General features: G+C 43.8%; 1 protein-coding gene across 2 annotated transcripts in view; it reads left to right on the top strand.

The window, feature by feature from the left end:
* Positions 1 to 594: 594 nt before the first annotated feature.
* The window catches only part of notch1b (notch receptor 1b), a 50,124-nt gene continuing 26,768 nt past the window's right edge, over positions 595 to 23,950 (top strand). For both annotated transcript variants that reach the window (XM_085786305.1, XM_085786304.1), the window contains exons 1-9: positions 595 to 857; positions 1,612 to 1,693; positions 16,532 to 16,794; positions 17,672 to 18,010; positions 20,088 to 20,210; positions 20,298 to 20,531; positions 21,477 to 21,632; positions 22,084 to 22,269; positions 23,337 to 23,450. In XM_085786305.1, coding sequence (XP_085642431.1) covers positions 800 to 857; positions 1,612 to 1,693; positions 16,532 to 16,794; positions 17,672 to 18,010; positions 20,088 to 20,210; positions 20,298 to 20,531; positions 21,477 to 21,632; positions 22,084 to 22,269; positions 23,337 to 23,450 — 1,555 coding nt within the window. In that variant the 5' untranslated portion in view covers positions 595 to 799. The remainder of the gene's footprint in view (positions 858 to 1,611; positions 1,694 to 16,531; positions 16,795 to 17,671; positions 18,011 to 20,087; positions 20,211 to 20,297; positions 20,532 to 21,476; positions 21,633 to 22,083; positions 22,270 to 23,336; positions 23,451 to 23,950) is intronic.

Genomic DNA, 23,950 nt, shown 5'->3' with positions numbered 1-23,950 from the left:
AAACTCATGTTGTTATCTTAGATTTTAAATGATCTGTTTCATTACTTTAAAATGCTTCTTTTTAGAATTGTTTTGTGCCCTTTGTACAGTAATGTTTTAATGCCTTGCGACTTTGAATGCAAAGTTTGTCCCGGTCAGCAATGTTTTTGGTTATTATGGCGTGCTGTCTTGAAATCAGAGTTTTCAACTGGGAGATTCCCGAGTTCCGAGTTATCTCAAACGCAGCATACATTTACTTTTAGATTAGAATAAAACGACTGTCACCAACTAGGCTAATTGCTGCATTGTTCAAACTTGTTAATTAATTAACTAATAACTTCAGTAGCCTGGAGAAAACGCCCGGGAAAGTAAAAGAAAACAAACTTCTCTGCTATCTCTTCATCAAGTGGCAAAGCGGGTGCCTGTCTGGGGACTAAACTGTGATTGTGTGTGTGTGTGTGTGTGTGTGTGTGTGTGTGTGTGTGTGTGTGTGTCTGTGTCTGCGTGTGTGCATGTGCATGTGTGTATGTGTGTGTGTGTCCACGGAAGAATAACGCCCCTCCATGCGCAGCAGCGGCAGCAGCAGCCAGAGGAGAGAGGTGCGTCCCTCAGGTCATTTCCAAATCTGGATCTTAAGCGACAACATCTCATGCTCGGAGTTCACAGTCAGACGCGCTTTGCTCTCTCTGTCTCTGTGGATCTACCAAGGGATGAACTGAAAGTTGCTTTGTGAATTTCTTCTGAATTTTTCACCTGTTGGAGGGGAAGACACTATCGGATCTATGACAAAACCCATGTGGATTGTTTTAAACCAGAAGGAATGCATATTTTCTTTGTCAAACTAACTTTCTTGTTGTCGCTAATAGGACCAACACGAGGTGAGTGACGGGAGGGATTCTTACTCTTCTGGGACCATTTTTAAAGTAGTTTTCAGCAAAATAAGGAAATGCAATTTTTCCACCGATACACTTTCTGTAGTAGATTGAAGTTTTATTAACTTGACACATTCACTTTCGCCTCTTATGGGATGTATCCTAACTGAAGTTTTGCCATTCCCACCCCATAACTTTTTTTAAAAAAACTTATCCTGCAGTTTACCCCGAAATTTACAATCAGTAAGTTTCATGCACCTGTTGGCTTTATCCTAAACATGTCATGTCATGTCTCTGGCCCCTATTCATGCAAAATGAAACAGTGTATACTTTTTTCCTCTCTCTCTCTCCTTTTTTCGTTACTTTGCCCAGGCAGCTGTTGCTCACTTTCCCAGCAAACATTCAACTTTTTTCTCACTTATATGTGAGCGCATGCCTTTGCAGGTTGGATTCAGAGCACTATGCAGTGTGTGTGCGTGTATAAGTGTGTTTTTTCTTATTATTGCAAAGCTGTGTTACTCCCCAAATGGCACATTCTGTATGGGCCAGCTGCAGAGAGGAGTTATTATGCTGCTGCCAACCCAGTGTCAAGTCCCTGTTCACCACAAAAAAAAAAAAAAACTCCACTCTGAGGTCACACTTTAGTCTTCACACTGATGGAGTAATACCTGTTGCTGTTTTAAAAAGAATTGCACCTTGGAAGGAAAACAAAAATAAAATCTTAACAAAGTGCAGGTGTACTAAAACTTTCCTTTCGCAGGCCTGAGATGCTCCGCGCCTACGGAGTCGTGTTTGAACCAGGGGAGATGTGAAGCAACTCCAGATGGGAATGGAGAGTGCAAGTAAGTTTAACATCTGTGTTTCTCTCTATTTTCTTGTTTTTTTTCCTCTCTTTTATAAACCAAATCAAACGATGCACAGAGGGTTTGGGAAATGTGTGATTGTGGAATCTGGGATGACTCAGATTTTTGGTTGACATGTTGAGGGCTTTGAAGGTGGAGCGCTCCCATACCAGTGCTGCTATTTCTGGGGGAAGGCAAATGGTCAGAGAGAGGGGAGAAACAGAAATGAGTGGACATTGATGAGGACAGGGGTCACTGTGTGTGTGTGTGTGAGACTGTGTGTGTGTGTGTGTGTGCTAGTGCCACCACACTCTCCCCTCTTGCAGCCAAACTCTCGCAGCCCTAAATCTTGTTTTTCTTTTCTTTCACGGAGCGACAGCTGGGGTTGCCAGAAGCTCGGCGACCATTGTTCTCTGCTGCGATTAATTCTGTGTGACTAATCTGGGTGAGGCTTCCCAGAGAGACCTTCAGACCCTCTCCTCCTACACACCCTCTCTGCCGGCCCCCCCTCCTCCTCCCCTCTCTCCTGGGATTTTGTCTCCTTCTCAATGGCTCTCTCACTCTCTCTCCCTTTCCCTCATTCCCCTGGACAGATGGCAGAGGGGAAAAGTTTTCAAACCTGCTGAAAAATGTAGAAAACTTCTACTCTCGGTCTACTGAGTTGTGGATTTGGTAGATGTTTGCAGTCCACCTGTAAACCAGTAAGCTCTTGCTCTGCCCAGAATCCCTTTTTGTTTAGTTTTGTTGTGTTTTATTTCAACAACAATAGCCCTCTTTGCGCTTGGCGGCACCAGCCCTTGCAGCTCCGAGTGTCATCTTACTGTCGGTGACCGGCGGATGATTGGGCCGCGCGGGTCACTGCCTCAGGACTGCTGCAAGACCCAGGCAGCTATCTTGGCCCCGCGCCACATCTTAATTTGGTCTGGTTGTGTTATTCACCCCCTCAATCACACACACACACACACACAGATACACACACACCCCCACCACCTCACCTCCTCGCTGGGCCACAAAGCCAGCATTGTGTCCCTGCACTGTCCTCCTCCTCAGACTTCTCCAATTAAACATGGAGATGGGCATCCTCGCAGTTTTTGAAAAGGTTTGAGTGAGTGCATTAGTGCACAAGGCTTGGTGTGTGTGTGTGTGTTAGTGTGTGTGCAACTGTGCTCCCAGAGGGCTGGGAACCTGAGTGAGAAATGCTGGGTTTGGGCAGCAAAGTGTTCATAGTTGAAATATAAGTAGTAATACATGCTGTTCTATAGGTATTGCTTTGCAAATGTAAAGATTTCCTGCTTTAATAGTTGTTATATATTCACAGTGATTAATCTGTAGATTAATGAGTAGTGAGTTTTGTGTTATTTGGATGGTTTCAGGCTCAGTGGATGTCCTGGTTTTACATTTTTCCTGGTGTGTTTGGCTCTGCTGTGGCTACTACAGTAGACTACACCACTCTCCTTATGTACAAGCCCAAAACCAACATACCCCAATTGAACCAGCGACTATTTCTGATCCCTGTTGATTATAGTTATGGACCTGGTGTCTTCTGTAGGGTCAGCCTGGGTCATACTCTCAAAAAAAGACAGAATTAATCCAAAAAAGAATGTCTGCAAAATTGTTTCTTGGCTTTTTTTTTGTAATTTGCTGTCACGGTATCATATCAGGTTGCTAATTACTCAGAGGGAACAATTAGGCTTTCTGCCTTCAAACAATGTATAGCTTGTCAGCAGCTCTGAGTGAGGATTCAACCAGCTGCTGCCTGTTAGAGGGGCATTTATTCGCTTCAAGTTCAAGTCAGGAGGCTCATTTAGGATGCATCAAGTGTGGAAATTGTCTGAATTTCTGATTTAGAGGCTCCACAGACGACAGAAGAGTACCTTGCGTTTGTTGGATAAGTTTTATTTAGGCATTTGGAGCGAAGATCTTTTCTAAATAACTACTGTAAAGGGTCACTCCAGCTAGTAGGCTAATTATTGCACTTGCATAAACGTAATAAAGGGGCAGAGATAACTTACTTTTAGTTGCTGCTATAGTTCCTGAATCATTTTCTCACTAAGATCCTACAAAGGCAGATATTTTACCCACTTTATGTACTCAGCTCAGGTAAACTGATCTGCATCGTGAACCAGTTTTTAGAGGTTAACAAACTCTTGTAACTTCTAGCCTCGCTCTGCCAGAGCTACAGGTCCGCCGACGTCACTGCTTTTCCATGAACTTCCTGCGAGCGAGACCGATGACTTCCAGTGTAGAAGCATTTGCACAGTCAGTGCAGCAGCAGCTCTTGAAAAGCAGCGCAGCTGGCAGTGTCAGGAACATGAACTGCAAGAAATAATTGCAACCAGGTGGATCCTGTTTGAAGCTTAGCATGAGGTGAAGTTATCTCATCAAACAATAGCGCTAAAAGGTCGGACAGTGTCAAGTGTATTGCTTATTCAGTGCAGAAAATGGTTAATTGATATATTGTTGATTAGTTCCCTGTTTGTGTAATCCTTCTTTGCCTTGTGAGGGATAAAGACGGACAGTGTTTCCGTGCATTCCCAGAAGATGTGGTGGGTTTTTTTTTGTGTTTTTTTTTCTGCTTTCTGCTTCATTCATGGCAGAATTATGAGCTGGTTTCACCTCAGTGTAAAAGCCGCCGCTCTTGAACTGAAGTGTTATATGGAGGTCAAGTAAGTGGCACTGGTTTTTATATAGTCTGACAGAGATGCCTACTTGACATGCCATAACATAAATACCATCTCCTCCTCCTCCTCATATCTGGCCCTGGCCCTGGCCTGCCCGGCCTGGTGAGATCCCGACTGAAGTTTATCTCCAAAGGGCTTCGAGGAGGCCTCTCATTTAACTGTAGAGGCTTGGCAGGAGGGAGCAGTGACAGAGCAGAGCCGGGCCGAGCCAATCCAGACCAGGAAAAATAACTCCCAAATTCCAGTGGCACAATGGGCAGAATCAAAGCAGCTCACAGCGAAGCTTTTCTCTCTCCTCTCTCTTTGCTCCCGGAGAGATGAGATGAGATGAGAGACGTCGGGGCCGGCTCAGCAGCAGCAGCAGCAGCAGCAGCAGCGAGGAAGGACGCTGCTGCTGCTGAGAGATCACATACATTCATCACCAGTTAGTCGGCGCGATGAAAAAATGCAACAGATTTCTGACAACCTGTTGATAGCAGGGAGTCGCATGCTGAGGATTAGGTTCTTCCAGTGCAGGGGGTTTTGTATGAATGAGTTCAAACTAACACGATGCAAACACATACAAGAAGCGCGTGCTTTACTCTGAGCCACCGGGGCTTTAGATAATGACTTTTTAGTGGCATTGTGGCATCTTACCAAGAATATTTGTCTTATTTCTATTTGAAACAAATCTCATTATACTTAAAATAAGACTCATACATTTAAAAAGTAGCTTGTTTTTAGACACTTTTTACTTCTTTCAAGCATATTTTCACTTGAAATAATCTGATAGTGGGGAAAAAGCACAAAAAACAGATTGTTCTACTTATTACAAGTAAAAAATTGTTTGAAACACGTGAAAATGATCTAAAAACTAGTTAATTTTAGGTGATGAGTCTTATTTTAAGTGGAAAGAGATTAGTTCTGACTAGAAATGAGACATTTTGACAAGAAATAAGAAAGATTATGAGTTTTTGCAGTGTACGTGTGCAATGCATGTCTGCATCTCCACCACAGAGGCACAACGACGTCCCTCCATTGTTGTTTGACATTTTGTAACCTATTTCTGACCTTGGAAATAGTAGCTTGAGAAAACAATCCCCTCTCAAGGTCCACTTCCTTTTTTGTCCGGAGCTTTCAGATGAGTTCAGGATCTGCTGTTGTTGCTGGTGGTGCTAGACATTGTGTCGGGGCTCGATGTGTCGCTGCTGGTATCAGGATTTCAGTTTCATGCTCAACTTTGAAGCCATCACATCACAAAGGAGCTAAGACTTCCTTAAAGAACAATAGCCCAAATCGTCAGAATAATATAGAAACAGATCCAGGTGAAACTGAAGCTTTCCCAACATTTTCTGGAAGCAGCGGTAGTTTGAAATACTTGAAATCTGTTTTATATTTCAGGGTGAATGACAACAAACGCTTAAGATCTGAAAAAGTGAGAAGTTTAATCCTGTATTTTTTTTTTTTTTTTTTTAGGATTTTCAGATTGGTCTGTGTGTCAGATAACAAAACAGGGTCATTAACTCCTCACTGGTATGTGCAGCGACTGCTACAGTATACGTCCACTTCAATGAAAGTGAGCCCTTGTCTCTCCGGTTCTGGGGATTCTTCAATGGCACCTCTGTTTGCTCCGGTCAGATGAGTCTATCTTAACCCCCCCCCCTCCACCCTACACCTCCATTCAGAGTCAGGAAACAGCCTCAGAGTGGCCCGAGGGAAGAAAAGGTGCTGTATCTGATCATATCATCACACGACGAGAAACACACAGCGCGGAGGCTTTTATATGGCCGCCGCCGCCGCCGCCGCCAGTGTTGGGTTCCCGACGTTGGCAGGGTTAGGGCTGGTGAGAGGGCTGATCGGCAGAGTGTTCTGGCTGAATGAAGCGACTTGGTGGTGGGGGGGGGGGGGGGGGGGGAACCTCAGCGTCGGGGATTAGTGATATTCGAGCCTCCCTGGTTGGCATATGCCAAGACAAATCACATAAACTTTGATCGCAGACTAAGAGGACTGACAGTCAGCATGTGTGTGTGTGTGTGAGACAAAGCCACTTGGCATACTCCAAACCACACTTCCTCATTTCTTTTTCTTTTTTTTTTTTTTTTCTTTCAGCCAGACCACCTGTCTGTGGGTTATACTGTAGTATAACAACTAAGAGGGACGTGCACTCGCCCACACAGCAGCATGCTCCATAATACCCATGATTACTTGTGGTTTTTTGCCCATTCAGCTCCACACAGACAGAAAACACGTCGACGCTGTCTGCCAGGTGCGCCTTTGGCTTCTTTCAGTCACTCTCACTTGCTGCCTGACGCACACACTCAAGTCACAGGATATTTAGGAGAATGGAGCGTGATGCCTTTGTAGTGAAGTAGAGGCGGTTTGTTCAGCTAAGCAGCAGCAACGCACTGTCTGCTAGTCGGGGTATCTGTTACACAAGGGTAAGAGGGAGGGAGGGAGGGAGGGGGTGGACAGTTTCCTTAAGGATTATAAGATCCACACACACTTCCACACATGACAAGCTGTAGTGTTACAACCAGGAGTGTTTAGGAGGGGTCAAGAACCTCCACGGTAACTTTCTAGGAGGTTTCGGCTCAGTTTAAGAATTAACAAGTGACACTGGGAACTGCAGATATGTTAACATGACGACTGATCGGCTATTAGATATATCTAATAAGATAAGTGTAGATAAGTGTTGTTTTGATTATGGTTAAGAAGAGGTTTTCTGCAGGTTGGCCTCCTGGATGTTTAAAGGGGAAGTGTAGGGGCAGAGACTTGGTGGAGTGGAGATACTGTGTTATGGCCTACACCAGCAACATCATCCAGCCAAATCTTAGGACATCTGAGACATAATACACACATTTTTACATTCAGTGCGAGTCGACTTACACTTATCAAGTACTGTATATAAATCCAACCTTATAGAAACCGTAGAAAAACAGATGCTCCTTATTATAACTCCAGAACTTGCCTGAGAGTCGATTTGCAGATAACTCTCTGTACATCCACAGATGCATCAAACAAACTGCTGATAGCTAATTCAGTATCTTCATGCCAGTTTGCAAAATGTACACTGTACAAGATGTTTTTAGTTCAGCTACTGTCTGGCTTGGAGCGTGAAGTTGCTTTGACTTTATCCTGGGACGGTCACAGTGTCGGTCTTTGAAAATCTCTGTAGCAGTAATTTTTAGAAATCATTTATGTGGATGAAAAATGTTAATTTCTGTTAGCTTAAGTTATCTGCCGGCATTAGTTGTGAATTTGAACTTGACTTACAATGTGCAGTGTTGCATTGGCAACTCTCTGTCTTTTTGAACACCAAAAAAATGAAGCTTGACCAGCTGTTTAAACACTATAGAGCAACACATAACATCTTTGGCCGAGCGTACAGTCACTTTCTTCTGAAGCATGTTTACTAGTTACCGTTTTACAGTTGATTTTATAGTTTGGCTGGCTGTCAACATAAATGCTATTACAACGTATAAAAATCTTAAAACCAGCCTGGTTGGTCTTGATTTATGGCGGACGTGTGGGACGCAGGCGGGATGAGGTGATGGGACGTTCGCTCTGAAGTTGCCGTGAACAGTAACAACCCGAGTGTCCGGTTGCACTGTCAGCAGCTATAGCTACACCTTCAGACATCCGTAAAGCCTTTAAGTGGTTCCCAGCCTTGTAAAGCGAGTAGTGGCAGAAGTCATTAGAGCTGCTATGACTGTCAAGACACACACACACACACACACACACACACACACACACTGAGCGTTGATCCCTGGGGGAGTTGGCTCTTTCCCATGGGCTGTGTCCGTACGTAGCACTCCCAAATAAACAGGGGTCTCTAATGAAGGCTGCCAGATGTGGGCCGGTCAGGTCAGCTCTCCTGTACTATTAGAGAGGAAGGAAAAGAAGGATGGATGTAAGGAGAGGGAACGAGGAGGGGCAGCGCCGCCCTCCCCTGTAATTTCTGAAGCCAGCGGGGATTTGGTTGGTAACTTTGGTTTCTGTTCCACAACAAACACAACAACCCTCGTTTTGGTGCCAGCGTTTGGTTTCAGCCAAACGTCTATTTTTATTTTCAGTCGATTCAATTTGCGTGATTGAAGCTGAGTTTCAAACGCGCGCGCGTGTGTGTGTGTGTTTTTTTTTTTTTTTTTGTGCTGATTTTCTCCACTGGTGGCGGCGGCAGCAGCAAAGTCGTCGGCGTGGTGGTTAGTCCTCCATGTGCTGCTGGGAAAACACAAGAAGTGTAGAGAGGAAAAAGGAGACAGAAGCCCCCCTGGGCAGTGCTTGTAAAACAGATCTGACAAGACTAAAGGGGACTTAGTCCAGGCAGAGAACCAAACAGCCAGGAAATGAGAACGGGTGGTGGGGAGACAGGAGGAGGGGAGGGGGGAGCAGGGTACAAACATGCTCCACTAACACAGTTTGACTTTGAAGAAGTCACCTGAGACGTATATAGAAGAAGACGTGACATAAAACCACCAGTTTATTGAATAATATAGATTTTTTTTTTTTACAGCTTGTTTTTGGCCATCCCTACATTTTTTCCCTGACATCTTGGCAACGTTACTTCAAATAAAGTCTGACAGGGAAGAAACAGGAGCAGCCAGGCTATCAGACAGAACAGTGGTTTAGTTGAATATCGTTTTGGAGGAGAGAACAAAAAGCGAATGGTAAAATAATGACCATGAGACTGGCTGCTTCAACAAGAACCGCAACGTTCCTGGCTCGAATGTGGCCATGAGACATTTGTTCTCACATACTTGTCCTGTCCTGAAACAACCAATACACACATTAATAATCAAATAATCATTAATCATAGTAAAAGCTGCTATAGTTTTAGCTTCTGGTTTCTGGCAGATGTGCTGCTTTTCCTACCATCTTTCTTCTCAGGGGTTTCACCTCTGCAGATGACGTCCAAACACTTAATAGCGTTTACTGTTAATAAAGAAAACAGTCAGGAGATCCACTGATAGTGATAAGAATCATTGGATAACTTAATATACTGTCCTTACCATTAGTTTCCCCCTCTACTTATCGTATATGTAATGAATTGGTTTAAGAGGCTGTAGCTTGTTTACAGCCGTCTCCATCAGCTGATCACTAGTGTTTACAATCAGATTTGTTGTAACGATGTCGCTGGGTTCCCACATCCCAGGCCATAATAAACTGTAATATATATTTTTTTAGTGGGACAGAATTAACAAGGATTATCTTTGGTTATATTTTGCCATAACCTAAAACAAAGAGTTATTCTAATATATTCCCGAATTATTTAATTTACAGAAATAAACAAGGACACTGCATGGTTCTGTTTCCCACAGAGCTTTATGTGGCACAATAATTGAATAAATGCTCACAACCTAATTCACTAAGCTTCTTAAAAGCCATGTACAGCGCGGGGCCGGTGGTGGAGTGGAGCTACCTAAATCTGTACACTGGTCTGTCCTAGGTCTTTATTTGTTTACAGTGCACATGTGTAGCCTACATATTACTTTCAAAGCCTCTGTCCCCATCTGTGCGTGACCTCAGAGAAGATGGCAGATGGCAGATTGGCCCGACACTGAGGAAAGCCCCCTTTTTTTTTTTTTGGAGAGTGACGCCTGGCCGAGGGTCAGATGTCACCACAACATCTGCTGGAGGCTCGAGCCGCCGCCCGCCCGCCTGCCCGCCCGGGCCCTGTTATGCATCCCATCAGTGTCGGGAGAGGGAGAACCTGTTGCCACGGGCTACTACTACTACTGTGCATGGCAGCAATTGAAGAAGAGACTCACTCGGGGGCTCGGAGAAGTTGAGCGCGCTGCAGCCATGGAGAACAATGAAGTGCTACTGGGGCAGGGATGACAGAGAAGATAATAACAGTATCGGCCTTACCGCGGAGATAATTCCACTGCTGTCCTGCTGCGGTTATACGATACCTCCCCAAACACCTGATATTTGCTCAGCTTCTGATTTGTGCCCCCTCTTTTCATGTCTTCTTTATTTACCTTTCCAGCTGCCCAGTTTACCTGCTGCTGTTGAGATTATCCCGCTCGCCAGGCCCTGCAGATTTGCTCTTGTTGAAGCAGCTGCTTTGCTCTGTTTGTTTTGAACACAACCAAGACTCCATAAAAGAGTCGTTGAATATCTTTTGTCTTACCCCCCCACCACCCTCCCTTTATATACGAGACGTTTGAGCTCGTTGAAGCCGGACGCCTGTGAAAGCCATTTTGTGCTGAGCGTGTATTTGACAGGCTCCTGCCAAGTTAAAGAGCAAACTGTTAGCATTCTTTGCCTAGCGTGTGCTACAGTTGACTTACCGCTTGCACCTCGGCCAGAGTGTGTTTGGATAGTGCGTCCACGTGCACCGAGGTAAGGGGCAAAGGAGGAGGAGGAGGGGTTGTGGGCTCTATCTGTTTGTCTTTTAGGCCTTGGTGTGAGACACTGGGTTTTTTTTTTTTTCTTTGCGAGGGCAGATGCTGGTTTCAAAGCCGGTGTAAATTTTTGAAGGAACCATAAAGTGCGGCTGCCAGCGAGCCTCTATTGAGGTTTTCTCGGGTTAAGAATCAGGACAGCAGACTCTTTAGAGTAAACACACAAAATTCCTGCTGAACTGGCAGCCAGCTCCCCCCTTTTTTTTCTGTCTTTCTCCCCTCGAAAACCCAACCAAACCAGTTCCAGTTTCTTTTCTTTCTGATTCTTTTGTTTGTCCCACTTGCTTGTGTGTGTTAGTGTGTTAGTGTGTGTGCGTGTTTTGGATTTGGAGCCTTTCTCCTGCCGTACGCTTGGCCTCAAACATCGCAGACCACTAAGAAGTTGCAGACCGACTCGGAGAGAGTTTTTTTGGGGGGGTGAGAAGTAGTCAGTTGAGACTCTTAATCTTAATGCGGTGTCTTATAAAAAAAAAACACACACACACACAAAAAAAGAGGGGGTTTGTCGGAGAAGTGGGGTGAGTGGGTTTGGAGGGAAAGAAGGTGCACAGAGGGGAGCGGGCGGATGCCAGCAACCATACGGCTTTGAACAGAGGAAGTGAAACCAATAATGAGGAGGAGGAAAAAAAAAAAAGACGGGGAGGAGGAGGAGGAATTCAGGGATGAGCCACATATAATGAAAGAAGATTTCGGGGAAAGATTTTTGGGATACAGAGAGGAAAGAGAGAGAGAGAGAGACGGGAGGGGAAGGAGAGGAAAGAGGAGGTGTAACAGCTGAATACGCCCCGGCCTGTGGTCAGCTCTGAATGGGGAGGAAAAACAATGGGCCCACTCATCCTTCGCTCTCTCTCTCTTTCCCTCTGCCTCTCTCCCTCCCTCCCTCTCTCTCTTTTCTCTTCCTCTCTCTCCTCATTTCTCATTTGCTAAGCCCTTGAAGGGAGGGCGGGCGGGCGGGCGAGCAGCCATTCGGATACCAACACTGTACAGAAACGGCCAACTCAAGATGCCACTGAATGATCTGACTTGAAATATTTATATTCACACATCTGAACCGTTTTTATTATTATATTTTAAGTGGATTTTATGAATTTATTAACATTTTCCAAGATCCACCCAACACCACAGTCCATTTAATTAGTTTTACATAAATCAAACTACTTCACAAGTGGACAAGCTTCTTTTTTTTTGCCGCTCTCCGGGCTTGAGGACAGTAATAGGATGGGGTGCCATGGAGAGGAAGGAGGCAGAGTGGTGGGATCAGATCAGGGGGTATGGATGGATGGGAGGGATGTGGGGGGAGGAGGAGGAGGAGGAGGAGGAGGGTGGGGGGGTGAATGGCCGGGGCAGCAGCTGCTGTCTCCTCATTAACATGCGCACCTGCTCCCTGCGGCCTTTTTCCAGCGAGCTCGTGTGGCGCCTCACGACCTCAGCACCCGCCACCACTGGGGCTTAACTGGACTGGCCTTCTAGCAGCCAGACCCCCCCCACCCCTTCTCTTCATGCCCCCATCTCTTTTCCCCACACACACACACACACACACTGCTACTGTCTTCTGGATACAGATGCTCAGGAATTATGTAGAAGAATTTCAGCTACAAGTCCGATGAGGAAGTTTAGAAAAATACATAAAATGGGGCTGCAACAGAAAGAAACACATTTGAGATTGTTGTATTGATATTCTGTTATCTAAAATCATATAGTTAAATATTCTCTCCAGGTTTTCTTTTATGTTAAGTAAGATTATTTTACAAATATGCAAAGGTCACCTGGGTTCATCGACACAATACTGAGTATCAATCTGAATGCTGATTTGAAATCTGCATTAGAGCTGCCTCTCTTGTTCAACACTTTAGGATAAGGACGACAATATTATTACATGGAAGGAATAAATGAGGTGTTCAAAATTGAAGCCCAATGAATGTGACTTGCAACAAAAAAAACAGGGAAGAAACTGCATCTAATGTGGATCGGTCGTGTCGGTTGAAGACTCTGCACAATAGAAAACAGTAGAAGCGAAACTTAAGTGGGGATATTTCCAAATGAATTGACACACACAGTTTCTGTTTCATCATCAGGGAGTTTTAACAAACAGGCATGTTGGAAACTTTGCACCTTTGTCACTACATTTATGACGTTTCAGACACCTTTGGCAATTAATTCACCCACACTCCCCCCACCAAAAATCTAGTGACTTCTTAGACAAACACAATCACACCTCTTTGTGGTGACTGCACCACAACTGATATGAGAAATAGCTTTAAAAGTAAACAAAGCTGTAACCGCAGCTCGGTCATAAAACCTGCCACTGACTTTTACAGCAATTTTGCAAAGAAAGCTAAATGGGCCCCAGATATTTTTTTTTCTATATTCATTCCTCCTCCTAAGTCATTTCACTTGCAGCTCCTGACATCGCTGCTTGTTTTAACAGTGATCCAGGGCAAAACAAACAACAGCGAGCCACAAAGGTAGCGACTCTCCGCTCCGGTCGTGGTGACATGCCACCGCCACCGCCACCGCCACTCACTACTACTGTTTATGCAGCGGGCAGCCTAGCATGTGATGTTTTCTTTTCCTTGCCACAGTCCTAAGGCTGCCTAATCCCCCTGAGAGGGAGACCCTGTCTAAACACACGCCTGTCCCTACAGAGGGGCCACAGCTTGGCCCCCACCTACACACACACACACATAGACTCACACACTGGCTGGACCCCCTGGGAATGTTTGGGGACATGGTCCTGCCAGCCCCTCAGGGCTAACAGACTTGTTGGCTCTGGTCAGGTATTTGAGAGTGACGGCGAGTTTGAATGTCCGCTTTGATCTCGGCAGGATGTTTTATGCACAATATTGTTTCTGCGTGAGAATAAAACACAACAATTACTCAAAGAGAGCTGTCCTTTGTGGTGCAGAAAGACCAAAAAAAAGAAAAATCAACGACAAAACCGAAAGAAATTCAGATTTCTAGACATTCGCCGTGTAATTTTCCCTCACCATTGGGAATCTTTCATGTTTCTTGACAGAAGTTGCGCCACAGTCTCTTCCGTTTCATCCTCCTCTTCCCATTTCTTGTCTGATGCTGCTGCAAATCCTCTCTGGGGAGGGAAGAATAACGAGCGCCGAGGTGGTGGCACGGCGCTTTGAAGTTGCCATAATGTTGGCTCGCAGCTCAAAACACTGTGGCATAGATGCGGCCTTGTCTTCGGGATGAATGAGTGCTGACAAAAGGGGTCGGAGCGAGCACATTTCAGCCCCGGAGAGCTGCTGAAGGGGTGCCATGATGGCTGCTTTTCTTGTCTCTCGACTTTTTGGAAAAGGGCGGATTAGGAACAAGAATTCCAAATACCGCAGATTTTTTTGTGTTCTCATCTCCGGTGCTATTGAGTAGACGCTTTGTTTTTGTAATGCCCAAGCCGCTCTGGCCACCCAGCGTTGTTGACAACTGTATTGAATCTCTGAGGGTGATGAAAATGGGAAAGAGGCCGTAGGCAGGGTTTAATGTACCCAGTCTGAGCTGGTGGGCGATCTAAACTTTACTTTTTTACTGATGGCTGAAATGATATTTGCATAAAACTGATCTCTAATTGCATTATCAATTAGTTTTTTGAGGTAATCAGTGGATAATTAAGTCAGTAAAATCTTAAAACAAAGTAAAAAATACTCCATTATCTTCAAATCTCTCGTTTTGAACGATGTGCAACGATTATAGGATTCACAGTCTCAGCTGGAGTTATTACAGCATTTAGGTGTCACTGCAAAGAAAAGTGAAAAGTGGGATTTTTGTTCAGTCTTGTGCCAAATAAGCACGTTCCTTTATGTCTGCAGAATATGATTTGTAGCTCAGGGCGTCACTGTAGTAAACCCACACTGCAATTATGGCCTGTTCTGACACATCTAACCTTTTTATCAAAGAAGAAAAAAACATTACACCACCTGTCGTGTGGATTTTTGCTCATGGCTATATTTTAATTTTTGATAATATTTCAGTGAATTGTTAAGAAATACAGTGTTTTACAGGCAGCAAAACATTGGAAATCTGCACATCCACATTATTTAGGTAAAGTGCACCTACTTGTAGACAGTTTTCTTCTTTTACTATATAGATTTAATCTGAATTCACAAACATAAGTTGAGGAAACCAGAATCATTATATAAAAAAAGCTGGAACAAGGACATTCGTTCATAATAAAAGACATATAAATGTTCGATCAGATTAAATGACATGTAAATGATTGATGTATGTAAAATCTTGGCCGCTGTATTTCAGCTCTGGACTCAAACCTACAGTTGTGTGTGTAGTTATGCGTGCAGCCTTCCTCTGTCTGTCTATAGGTATGTGTGTGTGTGCATGCTGTGTGTGTGTGGCCTCTTTGTGGAGCCGAGTGTATCCTCAGGGGACGCTTCTTCAGCTCCGCTCATTGTAATTGTAAATGTGTGAATGTGTCGCTGTGATCTGCAGCAGCTCTCCCTCCCTCTCTCTCTCTCCCTCCCTCTCTGGGAACTCGTCCTCTGGGGTCCGAGCGGACGTTTATGACTCAGTCACAACCTGTGAGAAACATCACAGGAGTTTGTGTCCCCCTCCTCCCTCTGTTCAGACTGTTTTACAGCCTCAAACTCATTGTTTTCAGGGAGGGCAGAAAGACGAATGTCCCATTTAATGCATAGTTTCTCATGGTTGTGTTGCCGTGCTGTAAAAACAGCAGGGCAGGGCAGGAGCATCTTTTTAAAGGGAAATAGATAGTTAGTCCTATTGGTAAAGGCCATTACCCCGAGCAGTTGATTTGTAAGCACAGTGGTGCACAAAGGGATGAGATGACCCTCGCTACTCTGAAGTGCCGTCTCAACCTTGTGAACTCAGTCGGTGCTGAGCTGCTGAAGATTGGATGGGTGAAAAATATATATGTAGGTCTATGGGAAACTCCTTTTGACTGTTCCCACTCTTTGTAATGTTAATTTAAAATGAGAAAAGTAAATAAAGAACGGACATTTATTAGCAGACCAATATATCCCGCAGAAAGAAGCTCTTTTATTAAATCATAAATTGCCCCTGCTTGTGACATAATGGTGCTTGGTTGTGGTCTTCTGTTTGATAAAGAGGCAACAAGATGTTCTCAGAGGTTAAATATTTTCACTACTTAGTCAAAGAATGGATGGACAGTAAATTGAGTTCATCAGGTTACTGGAAATGACTCTGGTCTAAAGTATGTCATTGTAGTTGATGATATCACCGGATGGTCAGCGAGCCAGTCCAGAGTTTTTAACAATACTTTATCATACTTTAATCAGTACGGATGAACGTATTAGAAGAAATCCAGCATGTGAAATGAATGATAGAAACATTAGATCGGATGTGTCAGATTTTTGTCTGTTCTTTTAACCTAGCTTTAACTTTAAATTGTTTTATTGAATGAACGGAAATGGATCAGAAGTTTAATACAATTTCCTTTTGTAAATTATGAACCAGCGACTATTAAAAGTAGTTTAGTTTATAATATAAATAAATGCTCAACAGTAACAGTAGTGTATATAAGGAGTCATAAATGCTCCTTAAGAGAGGCTCAACTGTGTATTTCATTATTATTAGACCCAATTAATTTAGCTTAATTCAACATACTTATTGTAGTTTTATATAAAAATAAGGTGTTGTGGTGTTGAATAAGTGAGATGAGTCGTCCTGGCTTCGATACAGCGGCTGCAGAGTATTTTTAGACGTGTAACCTCTGTGTCAGAAGAGCTGTTCCTGAACCACTCCTGTTTCTCTTTTTTTTCTCCCCCCAGATGCCGGGAAGGATACTTAGGAAACCGCTGCCAGTTTCGTGACCCGTGCACGAGCTCGCCATGCGTGAACGGCGGCACGTGTCAAGCTGCCATCAGGGGAAACAAGGTGGACTTCAGCTGCACCTGCAGACTGGGCTACACCGACCGCCACTGCCTGACGCCCGTTGACAATGTCTGCCGCAGCTCGCCGTGTCGCAACGGGGGCACCTGTGAGCTGGAGACTCTCAAGACATTCAAGTGCCGCTGCCCGCCTGGATGGTCAGGTAACACGCAACAATATTCAACATTTCTTTTTATCCTATAATTTGTTAAAGGGATAGTTCAACAATTGGGCAAATTGGCCCATTGCCATAATCCCTATAGTTTTAGGAGTAGGTTCGTTACCTTTAATTGTCAGTGCAAGCTATTTTTAGAACGGCGGAGCAGAGCCGCGAGCTGCTCAGAGCTACGCGATGGAGGCTAATAAGAACTCATCAAATACACAATCCAACAACTCCAAAATGCTTTCGTGGACAAGTTGTGACCTGCACATTCACCACGCTATGAGATAATAACAGAACATTACGAGACAGAGTTGTTTTAGAGGTAAATTCATGCAAAACCGCTGATGCGCATTCCCGTCGGGGGCAGTTTTTCAGCAAGCAGTCTCTGCATTTACCTCTAAAACAACTCCGTCTGGTAACGTTCTGTTATTATCTCATAGCGTGGTGAATGTGCAGGTCACAACTTGTCCACCAGAGCGTTTTGGAGTTGTTGGATTGTGTATTTGATGAGTTTGATGAGGGAAACCAAGAAATCCCATGGGCCTCCGTAGCGTAGCTCTGAGCAGCTCACGGCTCTGCTCCGCTGTTCTAAAAATAGCTTGCACCGACAATTAAAGATAACAAACCTACTGCTAAAACTATAGGGATTAATTAAACAAAATGTTGAACTATCCCTTTAAAGAGAGCTTTGAATTTGAAGGATTGTGAGGCGTACAGTATGAAACATTTCTCTAAACATTTCTTATTTCTTCATAGTTAACCAGTGCAAATTCTGAAAACTTTTCTAAACTTGATGAATGAATGTCAATAGAAGAGTTAGGGGATGTTTTTGAACCAGCCTTTACTAGAACATACAGTAATTCATGTGTTTCCTTAGGTAACCAGTGCCAACTCGCCAACCCTTGTGCCTCAAACCCGTGTGCCAACGGCGGCCAGTGCGATAGCGTTGAATCCCGGTACAGGTGCACCTGCACGGCGTTCTTCACCGGACAGACCTGCAAACAGGACGTCAACGAGTGCGACGTCAGCCCGTCGCCCTGCAAGAACGGCGGGGTGTGCGTCAACGAGGTTGGCGGGTACCGATGCCAGTGCCCGCAGGAATACGTGGGCAAACACTGCGAGAGCCGCTACATACCGTGCAACCCGTCGCCGTGCCACAGCGGAGGCACCTGCATCCAGACGGGAGAAACCAGCTACGAATGCTCCTGCGTACCAGGTACGAACGTTAGTGTTGACACTGGTTTTTGCACTAGTGCTGACCTCGTAGTTGCACCGGAGAAATGGTCTAAATTAGCTCCTTCTTTTGTGTTCATATTTGTGGCAACTCATTACCATGAAACCAGAAACCAACAGTTGTACGTTCACATGTCTCTAGTTGTTTTAGCCAAATGGGAAATTCACAGTATTTCTCTATCTGAATTACAAATAGGAGGCTGATTTGAGCAGCTTTTCCTACTTGGTTGTTAACGATAACAACGAGAACGGAAACGATAATGATAATGATAACAGTAACTATGACAATAACGATAACGATAATACTTTATTAATCCCTGGGGGTAAATTCAACAGTAGGCACTAAAAGTAGATAATAAAAGCAAGAAAAGCATATAATCAAAAAGAATAATTTATAAATAGATAGTTATATCCAAATATTAAAAACACCACAGTTGTAAAAAAAAAGGATTGATACAGTGTTTATAATTGGGCTGAAATAATTATTGTAATTATATAATTTCAGACTTGTCTGCTAACTAATCCTGCAGGTATTTTTGTCTTAACATAGTGTAGAGGAGAAAAAGAAGAAAAACCTAATTGTCTTAGAAAAAGTGTGAAGGTGAAAATATTGATCAGATCAGTCAAATTTGTCATTTGTAATCTGACACGAGTCACGAGATCCCTCCAAGTTCAGGTGGAGCTGTTCACTTCCAAATACCCCGAAGGGTCCGTCTGAAGGTGAATTTAAATGTCAGCGTCTGCGAGCTGCTGGTTAAAGGGATGATGTCATCTAAGGCTGGGCTGTTCCTGCTTATGTTGTGTCCTGCGTGTTTGCGTAGATTTGTGTGTAGTTGTGTTTCTGCCTGTACTGTGTGTGAACAAGGCCGAGCAGGAAGGCATCCGAGCTTATCGTAAGGAAATGGTCAAAGGACAACATCCTTTTCACATAGCGGAGTGAAGCAAAGCTTGCTGGGACTGTAGTCCTGCCCAGCAGCTCATCACCTCTACACACACACACACACACACACACACAGACAGACACTGACGTTTACTTCATGCAATGTGCAATAGCGTGTGGCAGTTTTCCATCCTATCTCATTGACGTCTTCTCTTTGTCATAACAAGCTGTTTCTAAACATTTAACTTTGACAGCAGATGCTCATTCTTCACACAGTTACATGGTGGAGAAACATTTTCATGAATGAGGACTCAAACACAAACTACTGTAGTGCTTCCTCACTGTTGCAACAGGTGGTTGTAAATCGCCAAGGTAAAGCAAACATGGATGTAAACAATGCAGGTTTTTAGTTCTTTATGTTTCTGCGAATGCTTCATGGGTCAGGAATTGAATACTTGACCCATGCAGACTAAATGACTCAGCTACACCAGAAAACCTAACCGCCAAAACAAACAAACTGTCTCTTAATTTGTGCAATCACGACTTCCTCTTTTTGAATGCCACCTTCCTCAATTTCATCACATTAATTTATGACCTCCTGGATTAAACTTTTCAAAATATACAAAATACCGTCGTAGTTGTCAAGCAGCAATTAGCGATTTGAGTTACTGCTGCTGGTTGAATATGGAAATCCTGTCAAACGAGCAAATAATAAAACAATCACCGTGTGAAGAAATAGAAATATCTATTAAGTTTCTTGAATCCAAAGTAAACAAGCAACTGTTTAAGAAACACCATAAGGTTTCTCATTAAAAGACCAAAAAAAGGCTCCTGGCAGTGGCGGCGGACTTGTACTGGTTTTGGTTTTCACTTTATCGTTCCCAACATGCCACTTGTACAATCCAGTGGTTGCCTCTTGTGTAAGTGTATAACAGAGTGGATTTTATTACACGGCGGGGTTGCCACAGACCTCAGGAGGGTACAGCTGCCTTCTTTCTCGGGAGGGAAAAAGACAGTTGACCACATTTAACTGTAGAGCAGTTTCACTCCCTTTGTCGTTTTCAAAACCAGGAGAAATGACTAACTGAAAATTTGAAGCCGGTACTTGTAAAAAAAAAAAAAGAAAAAACTGTCGCCATCACACATTCATTGGAGGTTGTTACTTCTTACGTTGCTTTAGGTTTTACTGGAAAAAACTGCAACTTCAACATTGACGACTGCCCCGGCCACGAGTGCATGAATGGAGGAACATGTGTGGATGGAGTCAACACCTACAACTGCCAGTGCAGACCAGAGTTCACAGGTTTGTTCAGCAGCTGATCCACTCTCGGATCCCCCTCTATTCAAATTAGGATACAAACCAATTAAACTTTAATCCTCTGACCCGCAGGTCAACACTGCACAGAGGATGTCGACGAGTGCCAGCTGATGCCCAACGCCTGCCAAAACGGCGGCACGTGCCACAACACCTACGGCAGCTATCAGTGTGTGTGTGTGAACGGCTGGACCGGAGACGACTGCAGCGAGAACATCGACGACTGCGCCAGCGCCGCGTGTCACGCCGGCTCCACCTGTCATGACCGCGTGGCTTCTTTCTTCTGCGAGTGCCCCATCGGCCGCACGGGTATTTACGAGTTTACGAAGCTCTGCCGTGTCTGACAGGAGAGAACTTGTTAACTCACTGCAGTCTGAAGACTTTATTTGTTTCAGCAGACCAACATATTCCTTATCCAAATAGATTATGTATATATATATATTATATACAGTATAAACATACATAAATACATACATTCATGTCCAAAGGTCAAAGGTCAAAGGTTTTTATTTGTCGTTTCTTGTACGGTTTATATGCAATTGTACTATGCTCCTCTTCATCAGCATTCCTGCAATATATTTACATTAACATTCATAATCAGGCAGTAAAACACTGGGTAACACTTTATAATAAGTACACACTACTAAGCATTAGTTAAGCATGAATAAATACTGAATTTTTCATTTATAACACATGAATACTCATAAGTATGTAGTTTATAAATACAGTTAGTGCTTATCAATGATGAGTAAAACATTTTTACTGTGTTTATAAACTACATACTAATGAGTTTTTATGTGTTATAGATGATAAATTCACTATTTAATGCTTAACTAATGCTTAATAGTGTGTACTTATTATAAAGTGTTACCAAACACTGTAAACAAATGAATCAACATTTTTCAGTCACTGTTAATTTACATAAATTCTCTCACCAAGATCATATTTCATACTTTATCGTCATTATACTGTCATATATTCACCAGCCTCACAGTTAAACGAGACGTATACATAAATAAACCCTTGTCTCTGCTTATAACTGCAATGTAGTGTTGAAAACCGTTGGTAAGACGTTTACGTACTGCGTAAATATGCCAAAGAGTTTCACCATGTTAGTTTAGCTTTACTTGTCAGTCTATGTTAAATACATTTTTTTTGTGGTGAACGGCTTGGAAATCGAAGTATAAAACTTTTGTGATTGCACTTTGAGTTTGCTGTGACGGCGTCCACCTCTTTTGCACTCTGCTGCTCCAGGTCTGCTCTGCCAGCTGGACGACGCCTGCATCAGCAACCCGTGTCAGAAGGGCTCCAACTGCGACACCAACCCCGTCAGCGGAAGCCATTTCTGTACCTGCCCCCCGGGATATCTCGGAGCTTCCTGCGACCAGGATATTGACGAATGTGCACTGGGTAAAACTCACACTACCTGCCCTGCCAACTCTCCGTTTCTTTAGTTTCAGCCTTTTTATATCCTAACTGATTAAAAAAGACATTTCATCTGTACCGATGAAGCCAACGTAACGTCGGTAGTCGCAGTTCTGCTTCACTCCTGTCAGTAAAGTTTCAATCTCTTCACATGCTGTTGTAGGTTTTTATACGAGCTAAATACGAGCTCATTCTTTCCTGTTATTATGGGTGCTGTGCTGCCCATAATTGTACCCGTAATAACACCCTCAGGGGTATTATTTCTGCAATCACACACATTGCAGGCTTTGGTTTTGGCTTCCTCAAACAACACTAAACCACCCAAATCATCCGATCGTCTTGTCTTTACATTCAAATTGCTCCTTGTTAGGTCTTGTATGTACACGACGCCGGGGCATTAAAATAAAACTCAAAGCATTAATTTACCTCAAAACAGGTTCCAACCCATGTGAGCACGCGGGGAAGTGCATCAACACCATGGGCTCGTTCCAGTGTAGGTGCCAGCGGGGTTACATCGGGCCGCGATGCGAGATGGACGTCAACGAGTGCCTGTCGAACCCGTGTATGAACGAGGCCACCTGCCTGGACCAGATAGGAGACTTCCACTGCATCTGCATGCCAGGTGAGACGCTTGACCACAGGTCATTATCTCCAGCTTCAGAGTGGTAATTACACCTGTAATGTGTCATTTGGGAATCCAGGACTCAGTTTGTAAAACCACGCATGATTGATTTCCCATGCTGACCTCTTTATATCGTCCTGAAATTATGAGTTAATTTATTTAGACACTGCAACATACCTGTGTACTATTTATTTATTTATTTATTTATTTTGTATCTGTATTATTCTGCAAATTATTTATTTATCTTTTTTAACTGCACTTAAGCCCTTTTTAATGCTGCTTTTTATCCAACGTTGTAGTGCTCCTATCTATCTATCTATCTATCTATCTATCTATCTATCTATCTATCTATCTATCTATCTATCTATCTATCTATCTGTCTGTCTGTCTGTCTGTCTGTCTGTCTGTCTGTCTGTCTGTCTGTCTGTCTGTCTGTCTGTCTGTCTGTCTGTCTGTCTGTCTGTCTGTCTGTCTGTCTGTCTCAATTTGCAGAAATTATTTCTTACAGCTTCTCACATGTGAAGAACTGTTGTTTTGTGTGTTTAATGTTGTAGCAAATTGAGTTATTGTTGAGTTTTGGCTTGTTAAAAAGGAATTTCAAGGCACTATAATAATCATTTTCATTATTTTACTGTATCTAACTTTATAACTATAATTGTCAGATAAACGTAAAAATGCAGGAAAAATAAGCAGCAAATCTATACTTGATTAAACCTTTCAGTCATTTTTCATACATAGAAACCATACATCTTCTTCTTCTTCCTTCTCAGGCTTTGAGGCTTTCGCTGCTCCTCTTTTCTACCTGTGATGAGTGAAGTGAATATCTTTAGGTTTAGGAATCTGATCTCACCACTCTGAGCTTTTCACTTGATAAATTGAAAATAAAAGTCAATAGCAGGTCCTGCTCCAATATACAGCCACTGTGTATGATCTCAATCCATTACTGCGGCGTAATTACTGTAGCTACAACAACAGTGTGAAAACGCCTCTCGCTGCGAGTCTCTCTGTCTAACCGATCCATCTCCATCTCCCTCTCCCTCCCGGTCCTCCCCTGCTGATTGGCCAAGGCTACGAGGGGGAGTTCTGCGAGAAAGACACGGACGAGTGCGCCAACAGCCCCTGCCTGAACAACGGCAAGTGTATCGACAAGATCAACACCTTCCACTGCCAGTGCCCCACAGGTGAGGCTGCCATGCTGCTGCAACGGAGGGAGGGAGGGAGGAGAATGGGGGGAGGAGTCTCTCTCTCTCTCTCTCTCTCTCTTCCTCTCACTCTTTCTCTCTAACACACATACACACAAGCACCTCTCTGGACGGGCGCTAATCCCAGCCCTGAGGCAGGCTTACGCAGGCCCGGGTAGCCCAGAACGAGCGCAGCAGTCGAAGAGGAGGAGGAGGAGGAGGAGGAGGAGGAGGAGGAGAGGGGGGAAAAACAATCTATAGGGAAAGGCTTGAGGAAGTTTGAACTTTTTAAACAAGTTTCTTGTCTCTTGTACAAAGTCTGGTGATGACTGAGCAGAAACTTGTGGAATCTGAACAGGACTGGAAACAAAGGAGAGATACAGTAATGATGGCAACCAACACTTCACAAAAATAACATTTTCTGTGTTGTGGTTTTGCACATGAGGTGGTCGTTTAGTCTATTCTCAGAGCAGGTAGTTGTTTTTCTGGGGCTCCTTTCT

Source organism: Trachurus japonicus, chromosome 9 (assembly GCF_045865225.1).
Source record: "Trachurus japonicus isolate A0001 chromosome 9, Traja_1.0".
NCBI lineage: Eukaryota > Metazoa > Chordata > Actinopteri > Carangiformes > Carangidae > Trachurus > Trachurus japonicus.
The sequence above is the reverse complement of the archived record's forward strand: the minus strand, read 5'-3'. Positions and strand labels throughout refer to the sequence as shown.